We start from the raw sequence: 12,641 nt of genomic DNA on the forward strand, positions 1-12,641 counted from the left end.
TTGCAGCAAAGGACAAAGGGGAAAAGAAACTCTTTGGCTTTGCATTCTCACCCCTGATGCGGGATGACGGCACCACCCTCTCAGATGATATCCACGAGCTCTATGTGTACAAGGTACAGAGCCTGGCTGTCTCTCACCCTGCTGAGACCACTCTCACACATGGTTCTCAGTTAGGTGGTTTTCACTGAGCGGGCCAGACGATCCAGGGTAATGCGCTGGTTGAGACAGCAGGACAGCTGTGGGCAGTCTTTTGTCTTCTAAATGAAGTGAGCTTCCTCCCATAAGTAATGCCAGCAGGGCCTTTGTTTTCCACCTCCCACTCCACTAGTCATGGAAATCTGTTACCAACCCCTCTGTGCTCTTATGGCCTTGGCTTGTTCATTCCGCGACCTGCTATTTGAGATTGGGGTTCTGTCAGCTGTCACAGCATAGCTGGCACTCAAGGTTGCCTGCATACCAGGTAGAGGCCACGAGCCCCACCATGTTCTCTTTAAAAGGCATGTGAGCCGTTCTGGAGAAAGAAATGAAAAGCACTTTTAAAGTGCTTAGAAAGCACTCTTCTAAGAGGACCTGAGGTCCAAGGTCCAGCCTCAGGAAGATGAGAGTAAACATCAACTCAGAAATTCCCTGGGACCTGATTTTTTACAGGTGGCATGGTTCAAGAAACATTCTGTATTCTCTACTTTTGCCTATAGTGTGATGAGAATAGCACGTTTAACAACCATGCTCTGTACTTGGGCCTGCCCTGCTGCAAAGAGGACTATAACGGCTGCCCTAACATCCCCTCCAGCCTCATCTTCCAACGCAGCACCAAAGAGTCTTTCTTCATTTCCACACAGCTCTCCTCCACCAAACTCACCCAGAATGGTAGGTGATGGTGCCTGCAGCATGGTGCCCTCCACTGTTCTCACTTGCTGGTCCATGTTGCTGATACATGTTAAAAGAGACAAATTATTGCTTTTTCATGCCACAGTGAGGGAATTCTTTTCATATGTAATTGAAGAAATCATTCGGCAATAGCAGCCTATGAGATTTTCCATGGTTTTAGCAGCTCCTGAGTGACATTCAGACTTTACAGATGTGTCTTTAGCCTTTATCTCAGCACTCCAGAGGCTGTTATACTGCTCGTAGCTATTTCTGTCCTTCTAGGTCTCACCTGTCCTTGGCAGGGAGAGTCTGGGCTTTGCTTGTCCATGACGAAGCCAGGGTTCACTGTCTTTTGGGCTTGCTTCCTAGTGGACCTCCTTGCTCTGCTGAAATGGAAGGCCTTTCCAGACCGGATCATGGACATCCTAGGGCGTCTGCGGCATGTCAGTGGGGAGGAAATTGTTAAGGTATGGCTTCACACAATTCACACATGCTACCTGAGCAAGAATCTGGGCAGAAGGCCCCACTTCCCCTTGATTTCTGCCAGTAAGCCTCTAAGACCATTTCTCGAGGTATATAATTAGGTGAGTAGAAATACAGGTATTTTTCTTTCTTAACTTCTTTTTTTTAAGTAGGTATCACATCAGGTTTATTACCTTTTAGAAACTACCTTTAAGTTTTAAGCCCTATTTTCTGCCTTGTTTTTCTTCCTAGAAAGCAAACTGGTAATTAAAGGGCAGTGATAAAAACACCCTCTCAGAAACAATCCCAGTGTGTGCTGCTGCCCACATGCCTTTAGGTCTCCTCTCCCTTCCTCTCTCTTCCCTTACTTTGTAAACCTTTACCACAAATCCAGCCTGATGTCTTCTTGGCTCTACTCTCTTGATTATCTACAGGAACTCTGAATACTCTCCATTAACTGTAACTGTTGATTTTGCCCAGACTCTCACTAGAGTCCGTAATAGGGGACCCTTCCTTACTCCCTTCCTCAATTGCTTTTTCAAGTACTTTTGTGACATTTCCTATCTAATGGTCTGAGCAGGCTGACAGCAACACTACCAGACCCCAGTTGTTTTCCATAGGGCTTCTCCGCAGTGTGTAGAAGCCAGGTGTTTGCCCACCTGACTTTAGCTCAAGAAAACTCCCAGGCACTTCCTGATGGTGAAAGCCCAGTAGGTGGATTCTGCACAATGGACTGAACTCAGCTGAGGAAAATGGAAGTACTTTTGGTGATCAGCAAGGGCAATGGAATGTAGGATAGAGATTAAATGTCAAGAAGGCAACTTGTCTATCAGTGAGCATTCTTGGCTTTATCATTGCAAGTGTCAAATCTATTAGCATTGCACTGTCTGTACTTTCATTTTACAGCTTCCATTGACTCAATAATACACAACATGGTGTCTCCAAACAAGGAATAATTTTAAAGTCTGTGTATGGCTTTGTACTTTTTTGAAGTCTTTTATGAATTTTGTCTTAATCAATTGATCAGAATATTATACATTTTTAAAAGAACTCTTTATACAAACAAGCTAATACTAGTTTTTGAAACTTAAGATAAATGCCCTTATACTCAGGGCATTTTTTGCCTTCTAAATATATGAAAAATTTAACCAGTAAAACAGACCAGGTATTAAGAAAAGTCTGTGATCCTTTTAAGGCTGAGTTGTTACATTCCCGACAAAAGAACATCCTACCAGCATTTCTGGTTTTAGCAACAGTATTTGTCTCAAGCCAGCCGGAGAGAATTAAAGAGATTATGCTAGCATTTTAATTAATTTTTACTTTTTATTGTAAGATTTCAAACATACCATAAAAAGTTGACAGAATAGAATAAATAACCATACATGTACCTATCCTATCAGTTACCCCTGACATCAGCCCATGGTCAGTCCTGCCCATAAACTCCTCAGCCATGCCTTCTACCTTCTATTGTTTTGAAATAAGTTGTAAACATTATATCATTAAATTGCATTTTGACCAACAGAATATTAGATTTGATTTTTTAAGACTGGGAGCATCCGTGAGTATTTATTATTCTCTCTCTTGGTTTTTGCATCTTAGAAAGAAAAAGGCACGTGTTCAAAAAACAATGGTGATTCCAGATATTTTACCCTCTTTGACAGCCCTCATCAGCTGCATTTTCCCTTCTCCTGGAATAGTAATTTCTAGACCAAAGAATAGTTTCTATAGTTAAGGCCTAGCTTGCCACAGCCTCATCCAAATGTCCTCTACAGAGTTAGGCCATAGAGGAGAACAAGGGACTATCAAATTTTGGGGGACCCAGGAAAGTAAGCCCTTTTTCTCAACATGGATTTGGCATCAGAATCAGTTAGATTGGGACTTCCCTGGTGGTGCAGTGATTAAGAATCCACCTGCCAAGGCAGGGGACACAGGTTCAAGCCCTGGTCCAGGAAGATCCCACATGCCGCAGAGCAGCTAAGCCCGTGAGCCACAACTACTGAGCCTAAGCTCTAGAGCCCGTGAGCCACAACTACTGAAGCCCACACGCCTAGAGCCTCTGCTCCACAACAGGAGAAGCCACTGCAATGAGAAGCCCGCGCACCACAACAAAGAGTAGCCCCCCCTGCTCTGAGGCGGGAGTGCGAGCGGGGGCGTCAGCGTCGGGCCTAGCGGCTGGAGGCCAGACTCACCACACACACCGGTCTCTTTGGAAAGGGTAAGAAAAAGAAGAGGAAGAGAGAGAAACTACAGGAATCTACATCAGCCGTGTGGATGAAAGGCTCTTGGTGATGCAGCCAGGAGTCAGTGCTGTGCCTCTGAGGTGGGAGAGCCAACTTCAGGACACTGGTCCACAAGAGACCTCCCACATAATATCAAACGGCGAATATCTCCCAGAGATCTCCATCTCAACACCAGCACCCAGCTTCACTCAATGACCAGCAAGCTACAGTGTGGGACACCCTATGCCAAACAACTAGCAAGACAGGAGCACAACCCCACCCATTAGCAGAGAGGCTGCCTAAAATCATAATAAGTCCACAGACACCCCAAAACACACCACCAGACGTGGACCTAACCACCAGAAAGACAAGATCCAGCTTCATCCACCAGAACACAGGCACTAGTCCCCTCCACCAGGAAGCCTACACAGCCCACTGAACCAACTCTAGCCACTGGGGACAGACACCAAAAGCAACGGGAACTACGAACCTGCAGCACGCAAAAAGGAGACCCCAAACACAGTAAGATAAGCAAAATGAGAAGACAGAAAAACACACAGCAGATGAAGGAGCAAGATAAAAACCCACCAGACCTAACAAATGAAGAGGAAATAGGCAGTCTACCTGAAAAAGAATTCAGAATAATGATAGTAAACATGATCCAAAATCTTGGAAATAGAATAGACAAAATGCAAGAAACATTTAACAAGAACCTAGAAGAACTAAAGATGAAACAAGCAATGATGAACAACACAATAAATGAAATTTAAAATACTCTAGATGGGATCAATAGCAGAATAACTGAGGCAGAGGAATGGATAAGTGACCTGGAAGATAAAATAGTGGAAATAACTACAGCAGAGCAGAATAAAGAAAAAAGAATGAAAAGAACCGAGTACAGTCTCAGAGACCTCTGGGACAACATCAAATGCACCAACATTCGAATTATAGGGGTTCCAGAAGAAGAAGAGAAAAAGAAAGGGACTGAGAAAATATTTGAAGAGGTTATAGTTGAAAACTTCCCTAATATGGGTAAGGAAATAGTTAATCAAGTCCAGGAAGCACAGAGAGTCCCATACAGGATAAATCCAAGGAGAAATACGCCAAGACACATATTAATCAAACTGTCAAAAATTAAATACAAAGCAAACATATTAAAAACAGCAAGGGAAAAACAACAAATAACACACAAGGGAATCCCCATAAGGTTAACAGCTGATCTTTCAGCAGAAACTCTGCAAGCCAGAAGGAGTGGCAGGGCATATTTAAAGTGATGAAGGAGAAAAACCTTCAGCCAAGATTACTCTACCCAGCAAGGATCTTATTCAGATTTGATGGAGAAATTAAAACCTTTACAGACAAGCGAAAGCTGAGAGAGTTCAGCACCACCAAACCAGCTTTACAGCAAATGCTAAAGGAACTTCTCTAGGCAAGAAACACAAGAGAAGGAAAAGACCTACAATAACAAACCCAAAACAATTAAGAAAATGGAAATAGGAACATACATATTGATAATTACCTTAAATGTAAGTGGACAAAATGCTCCCACCAAAAGACACAGACTGGCTGAATGGACACAAAAACAAGACCCACATATATGCTGTCTACAAGAGACCCACTTCTGACCTAGAGACACATACAGACTGAAAGTAAGGGGATGGAAAAAGATACTCCATGCAAACGGAAACCAAAAGAAAGCTGGAGTAGCAATTCTCATATCAGACAAAATAGACTTTAAAATAAAGACTATTAGAAGACACAAAGAAGGACACTACATAATGATCAAGGGATCAATCCAAGAAGAAGAGATAACAATTGTAAATATTTATGCACCCAACATAGGAGCACCTCAGTACATAAGGCAAATACTAACAGCCATAAAAGGGGAAATCGACAGTAACACATTCATAGTAGGAGACTTTAACACCCCACTTTCACCAATGGACAGATCATCCAAAATGAAAATAAATAAGGAAACACAAGCTTTAAATGATACATTAAACAAGATGGACTTAATTGATATTTATAGGACATTCCATCCAAAAACAACAGAATACACATTTTTCTCAAGTGCTCATATAACATTCTCCAGGATAGATCATATCTTGGGACACAAATCAAGCCTTGATAAATTTAAGAAAATTGAAATTGTATCAAGTATCTTTTCCGACCACAACACTATGAGACTAGATATCAATTACAGGAAAAGATCTGTAAAAAATACAAATACATGGAGGCTAAACAATACACTACTTAATAACGAAGTGATCACTGAAGAAACCAAAGAGGAAATCAAAAAATACCTAGAAACAAATGACAATGGAGACATGACGACCCAAAACCTATGGGATGCAGCAAAAGCAGTTCTAAGAGGGAAGTTAATAGCAATACAATCCTACCTTAAGAAACAGGAAACATCTCGAATAAACAACCTAACCTTGCACCTAAAGCAATTAGAGAAGGAACAACAAAAGAACCCCAAAGTTAGCAGAAGGAAAGAAATCATAAAAATCAGATCAGAAATAAATGAAAAAGAAATGAAGGAAACGATAGCAAAGATCAATAAAACTAAAAGCTGGTTCTTTGAGAAGATAAACAAAATTGATAAACCGTTAGCTAGACTCATCAAGAAAAAAAGGGAGAAGACTCAAATCAATAGAATTAGAAATAAAAAAGGAGAAGTAACAACTGACACTGCAGAAATACAAAGGATCATGAGAGATTACTACAAGCAACTCTATGCCATTAAAATTGACAACCTGAAAGAAATGGACTAATTCTTAGAAAAGCACAACCTTCCGAGACTGAAACAGGAAGAAATAGAAAATATAAACAGACCAATCACAAACCCTGAATTTTAAACTGTGATTAAAAATCTTCCAACAAACAAAAGCCCAGGACCAGATGGCTTCACAGGTGATTCTATACATAGAGAATCCTAAAGATGCTACCAGAAAACTACTAGAGCTAATCAATGAATTTGGTAAAGTAGCAGGATACAAAATTAATGCACAGAAATCTCTCGCATTCCTATACACTAATGATGAAAAATCTGAAAGTGAAATCAAGAAAATACTCCCATTTACCATTGCAACAAAAAGAATAAAATATCTAGAAATAAACCTACCTAAGGAGACAAAAGACCTGTATGCAGAAAATTATAAGACACTGATGAAAGAAATTAAAGATGATACAAATAGATGGAGAGAAATACCATGTTATTGGATTGGAAGAATCAACATTGTGAAAATGACTCTACTACCCAAAGCAATCTACAGATTCAGTGCAATCCCTATCAAACTACCACTGGTATTTTTCACAGAACTAGAACAAAAAGTTTCACAATTTGTATGGAACACAAAAGACCCCAAATAGCCAAAGCAATCTTGAGAACGAAAAACGGAGCTGGAGGAATCAGGCTCCCTGACTTCAGACTATACTACAAAGCTACAGTAATCAAGACAGTATAGTACTGGCACAAAAACAGAAAGATAGATCAATGGAACAGGATAGAAAGCCCAGAGATAAACCCACGCACATATGGTCACCTTATCTTTGATAAAGGAGGCAGGAATGTACAGTGGAGAAAGGACAGCCTCTTCAATAGTGGTGCTGGGAAAACTGGACAGGTACATGTAAAAGTATGAGATTAGATCACTCCGTAACACCATACACAAAAATAAGCTCAAAATGGATTAAGGACCTAAATGTAAGGCCAGAAACTATCAAACTCTTAGAGGAAAACATAGGCAGAACACTCTATGACATAAATCACAGCAAGATCCTTTTTGACCCACCTCCTAGAGAAATGGAAATAAAAACAAAAATAAACAAATGGGACCTAATGAAACTTCAAAGCTTTTGCACAGCAAAGGAAACCATAAACAAGACCAAAAGACAACCCTCAGAATGGGAGAAAATATTTGCAAATGAAGCTACTGACAAAGGATTAATCTCCAAAATTTACAAGCAGCTCACGCAGCTCAATAACAAAAAAACAAACAACCCAATCCAAAAATGGGCAGAAGACCTAAATAGACATTTCTCCAAAGAAGATATACAGACTGCCAACAAACACATGAAAGAATGCTCAACATCATTAATCATTAGAGAAATGCAAATCAAAACTACCATGAGATATCATCTTGCACCAGTCAGAACGGCCATCATCAAAAAATCTAGAAAGAATAGATGCTGGAGAGGGTGTGGAGAAAAGGGAACACTCTTGCACTGCTGGTGGGAATGTGAATTGGTACAGCCACTATGGAGAACATTATGGAGGTTCCTTAAAAAACTACAAATAGAACCACCATATGACCCAGCAATCCCACTACTGGGCATATACCCTGAGAAAACCATGATTCAGAAAGAGTCATGTACCAAAATGTTCATTGCAGCTCTACTTACAATAGCCCGGAGATGGAAACAACCTAAGTGTCCATCATCGGATGAGTGGATAAAGAAGATGTGGCACATATATACAATGGAATATTACTCAACCATAAAAAGAAACAAAATTGAGCTATTTGTAATGAGGTGGATAGACCTAGAGTCTGTGATACAGAGTGAAGTAAGTCAGAAAGAGAAAGACAGATACCGTATGCTAACACATATATATGGAATTTAAGAAAAAAAATGTCACGAATAGGGGTAAGACAGGAATAAAGACACAGACCTACTAGAGAACGGACTTGAGGATATGGGGAGGGGGAAGGGTAAGCTGTGACAAAGCGAGAGAGAGGCATGGACCTATATACACTACCAAACGTAAGGTAGATAGCTAGTGGGAAGCAGCCACATAGCACAGGGAGATCAGCTCGGTGCTTTGTGACCGCCTGGAGGGGTGGGATAGGGAGGGTGGGAGGGAGGGAGACTCAAGAGGGAAGAGATATGGGAACATATGTATATGTATAACTGATTCACTTTGTTATAAAGCAGAAACTAACACACCATTGTAAAGCAATTATACTTCAATAAAGATGTAATAATAAATAAATACTTAAAAAAAGATGTGGCACATATATACAATGGAATATTACTCAGCCATAAAAAGAAATGAAATTGAGCTATTTGTAATGAGGTGGATGGACCTAGAGTCTGTCATACAGAGTGAAGTAAGTCAGAAAGGGAAAGACAAATACCGTATGGTAACACATATATATGGAATTTAAGAAAAGAAAAATGTCATGAAGAACCTAGAGGTAAGACAGGAATAAAGACACAGACCTACTAGAGAATGGACTTGAGGGTATGGGGAGGGGGAAGGGTAAGCTGTGACAAAGTGAGAGAGTGGCATGGATATATATACGCTACCAAACGTAAAATAGATAGCTAGTGGGAAGCAGCCGCATAGCACAGGGATATCAGCTGGGGGCCTTGTGACCGCCTGGAGGGGTGGGATAGGGAGGGTGGGAGGGAGGGAGACACAAGAGGGAAGAGATATGGGAACATATGTATATGTATAACTGATTCACTTTGTTATAAAGCAGAAATGAACACACCATTGTAGAGCAATTATACTCCAATAAAGAGGGGAAAAAAAAAAAAAAGAGTAGCCCCCACTCACTGCAACTAGAGAAAGCCCGCACACAGCAACGAAGACCCAATGCAGCCGATAAATAAATAGTTTATTTTTTTTTAAAAAAGAATCACTTAGATTGTCTTTATTTCAAAATTACTGTTCTACATGGATGTCCTATGTTTTTTAGGTAATTGCTCTTTCCTTATAAGTTTATCACTTACCCAAGAGGAAGAGCCTCTTTAAGTCTCTCTTAGGGCCCTTTGGGCTGTAAGCAAACACCCCCAAGTCCACCTAGTTATTTCTTGGCTAGGCGGAGGTGGGATACTAGGTTATTTTTAAGTGGTGGTTTGAGATATTAGGAGATCTTTGACTTTGTTTACTGGGAAATAAATTCATTGGTGTATGGAAGTTTGAACATGTGTCCAAGGTCCAAAGACCTGAGCCCTCTGATTTTTATGCTGTTGCAGTTTCTACAGGACATCTTAGATACGCTGTTTGTGATTTTGGATGATAATACAGAGAAATATGGCCTGTTGGTGTTTCAGTCTTTGGTAAGTCTCACCCTTCCTGATTTTTATTAATTATTCCCGTCACATATTTTTTAAAAATCTAAGGAAAGCAACTTATTATAGTGAGTCAGCACAAGATGTAGATGTTTCCAATAGAAAAGGAACTGAGGAGTGTCACCCAAGGAAGACCAACAATCACCCTACCAGGCAGAGCCCTACAAGATCAAATCTGGACTTCAACTTTGTAGTTTTGATACTCAGTCTCACCACTGTTGCAGGGTTTCCTAGCCCCTGAAATAGTGACCTACACCAACAAAAGGCCCAGAGACTAATATAGGAAACAAGACAGCCTGTTTTTCCACTTACAAAAGTAGGATACAACCACCAGGAAAAGCAGAGACTCACTTGTGCTGGTGGAGCACCACACTCTCTTTCTCTATGCAGTGGTTTGGGAGCCAGAGTCTCAGAAGGTTGCTTAGTGTGCAAGGACAGTGATTTGGATGTTCAGTGCGTTTTGTTGAATATATCCAGTCCTACAGGAGGGCTGTATGTTCAAGGAGAACCAGATACTCTGAGTCTACCTGATAGATGAGGAGCAGAGGCAAGAGTTAGAATGGTACTTGCAAAGTTTGCTTCTCTGGCTTTTCTTCTTCCTTGTTTCCCTGGCCAGCCAACCCCATTTCCGAAGGGTACAGCCTTTCATAGGCTGGTTTGGCTTAGAGGACAATATTTTTCTCTCTCTCTTTTCCAAGTTTTTTGAGACAACTTAGTGTTTATGCCACCTACACAGGTATTGTTTTGTATTCCCTAGGTCCATATTGAACCACCTAGCACTCGTGAAGAGAGAAGCTCAAAGTAACACTGGCATTGACAAATGAGTCCCAAGTTTGGAATGGGAGGCCAGGGATGTTAGGAATAGAACAAATATGACAGAAATACAGACACAGAATGGAAATCCTACATTCACTGGGAACACTGGAGAAAACACTAGCAGTTTGCCATTCCTTGAAGAATCAAGAGTTGTTTCCTGCTGGGGATAGGTTTGAGGCCTCCGATTAATTCTGCTACCCTCCATCTCTCCCAGGTATTCATCATCAACCTGCTCCGAGACATCAAATATTTCCATTTCCGACCTGTAATGGACACATACATCCAGAAGCACTTTGCTGGGGCCCTGGCATACAAGTAAGTTGCATTTGGCACCATCATTAGGACTTGTGTTTGACTAGAAAGACGGGCTTTTAAAAAGTTCAGTGGCACCAACATTCGTTCAGCAGACCTTTTTTTTTTAAACTTAATTTACTTATTTTTTAACCCTGGTAAAATACACATAGCATAAAACGTATCATCTTAACCAATTTTTTTTTATAAGGGTAACCTCTCTCTTTTTCTTTTTTTTTAAAGAATCAATTTTATTTATTTGCTTATTTTTGGTTACATTGGGTCTTCATTGCTGCACGTGGGCTTTCTGTAGCTGTGGTGAGCGGGGGCTACTCTCTGTGGTGGTGTGCGGCTTCTCATTGCGGTGGCTTCTCTTATTGCGAAGCACAGGCTCTAGGCACACAGGCTCAGTCGTTGTGGCACTCGGGCTTAGTTGCTCTGCAGCATGTGGGATCTTCCCAGACCAGGGATTGAACCCGTGTCCCCTGCATTGGCAGGTGGATTCTTAACCACTGGGTCACCAGAGAATTCCCTTAACCATTTTTAAGTGTACAGCTCAGTGGCATTAAGTATATCTACATTTTTGTACAACCATCACCACCATTCATCTCCAGAACTGTTTTCATCTTGCAAAACTGAAGCTCTGTACCCATTAACCAATAACTTCCCATTCCCCCCCCCACCAGCCCTCGTGTAATCACCATTATACTTTTTGTCTATGGATTTGCTAATCTGGGACCTCATATAAATTGAATCATACAATATTTGTCTCTTTGTGACTGGCTTATTTCACTTACCATAATGTCCTCAGTGCTCATCCATGTCATAGCATGTGTCAGAATTTCCTTCCTTTTATTCTAAATAATGTTCCACTGTATATACCACATTTTGTTTATCCATTCATCTGTTGATGAATACTTGGCTATATTTATCCACCTTTCAGCAATTGTGAATAATGCTACTATGAACATGGGCATACAAATATCTCTTAGAGACCCTGCTTTCAAGTCTTTTGGGTATATACCCAGAAATGGAATGGGTAGATCATATGATAATCCTATTTTTAATTTTTTAAGGAACCACCATACTATTTTCCACAGCAGCTGCACCATTTTACATTCCCACCAATAATGCACAAGTGTTCCAATATCTCCACATTCTCGCCAATACTTGTTACTTTCTGGTTTTTTTGTATTTTTTTTAATAGTAGCCTTTCTAATGGGTATGAGATGGTATCTTGTGGTTTTGATTTGCATTTCCCTAATGATTAGTGATGTTGAGCATCTCTTCATGTGCTTATTGACCATTTATATATCTTCTTTGGAGAAAAATCTGTAAGTCCTTTGCCTATTTTTGAATCAGGTTGTTTGGTTGGTTGTTGCTGAGCTGTAATTCTGGATATTAACCCATTTTCAGGGATATGATTTGCAAATATTTTCTCCCATTGCCTTTTTAATCTGTTGATTGTGTCTTTTGATGCACAGAAGTCTTCAATTTTGATATAGTTTAATTTATCTAATTTTTCTTTCATTGCCTATGTTTTGATGTCTTATCCAAGAAATGATTGCTTAATCCAATGTCATGAAACTTTTCTCCTATGTTTTTGTATAAGAGTTTTATCTCTTACATTTAGGTATTTGATTAATTTTAAATTAATTTTTGTTTATTGTGCAACATAAGGGTCCAATTTTATTCTTTTGTGTGTGGATATTTAGTTTTTCCAATACAACTTGTAGAAAAAGAATATCCTTTTCCCATTTAATGATGAAAATCATTTGGCCGTATACATGAGGGTTTATTTCTGGGCTGTTTTATTCTATTGATGTATGTATCTGTCTTTATGCCAGTCCCACCCTGTTTTGACTAGTCTTTATAATCAAAGTTAAAGTTACTCTTTGTAGC

At 40.1% G+C, this 12,641-nt stretch overlaps 1 protein-coding gene across 12 annotated transcripts in view; it reads left to right on the plus strand.

The window, feature by feature from the left end:
- The window catches only part of DOCK3 (dedicator of cytokinesis 3), a 405,644-nt gene that overhangs the window by 316,913 nt on the left and 76,090 nt on the right, over positions 1 to 12,641 (plus strand). For all 12 annotated transcript variants that reach the window (XM_067754576.1, XM_067754570.1, XM_067754573.1 and 9 more), the window contains exons 17-21: positions 7 to 113; positions 696 to 867; positions 1,237 to 1,334; positions 9,537 to 9,620; positions 10,663 to 10,763. In XM_067754576.1, the coding sequence (XP_067610677.1) occupies positions 7 to 113; positions 696 to 867; positions 1,237 to 1,334; positions 9,537 to 9,620; positions 10,663 to 10,763 (562 nt within the window). The remainder of the gene's footprint in view (positions 1 to 6; positions 114 to 695; positions 868 to 1,236; positions 1,335 to 9,536; positions 9,621 to 10,662; positions 10,764 to 12,641) is intronic.

The sequence above is a fragment of the Pseudorca crassidens genome, chromosome 10 (assembly GCF_039906515.1).
Source record: "Pseudorca crassidens isolate mPseCra1 chromosome 10, mPseCra1.hap1, whole genome shotgun sequence".
Lineage (NCBI taxonomy): Eukaryota > Metazoa > Chordata > Mammalia > Artiodactyla > Delphinidae > Pseudorca > Pseudorca crassidens.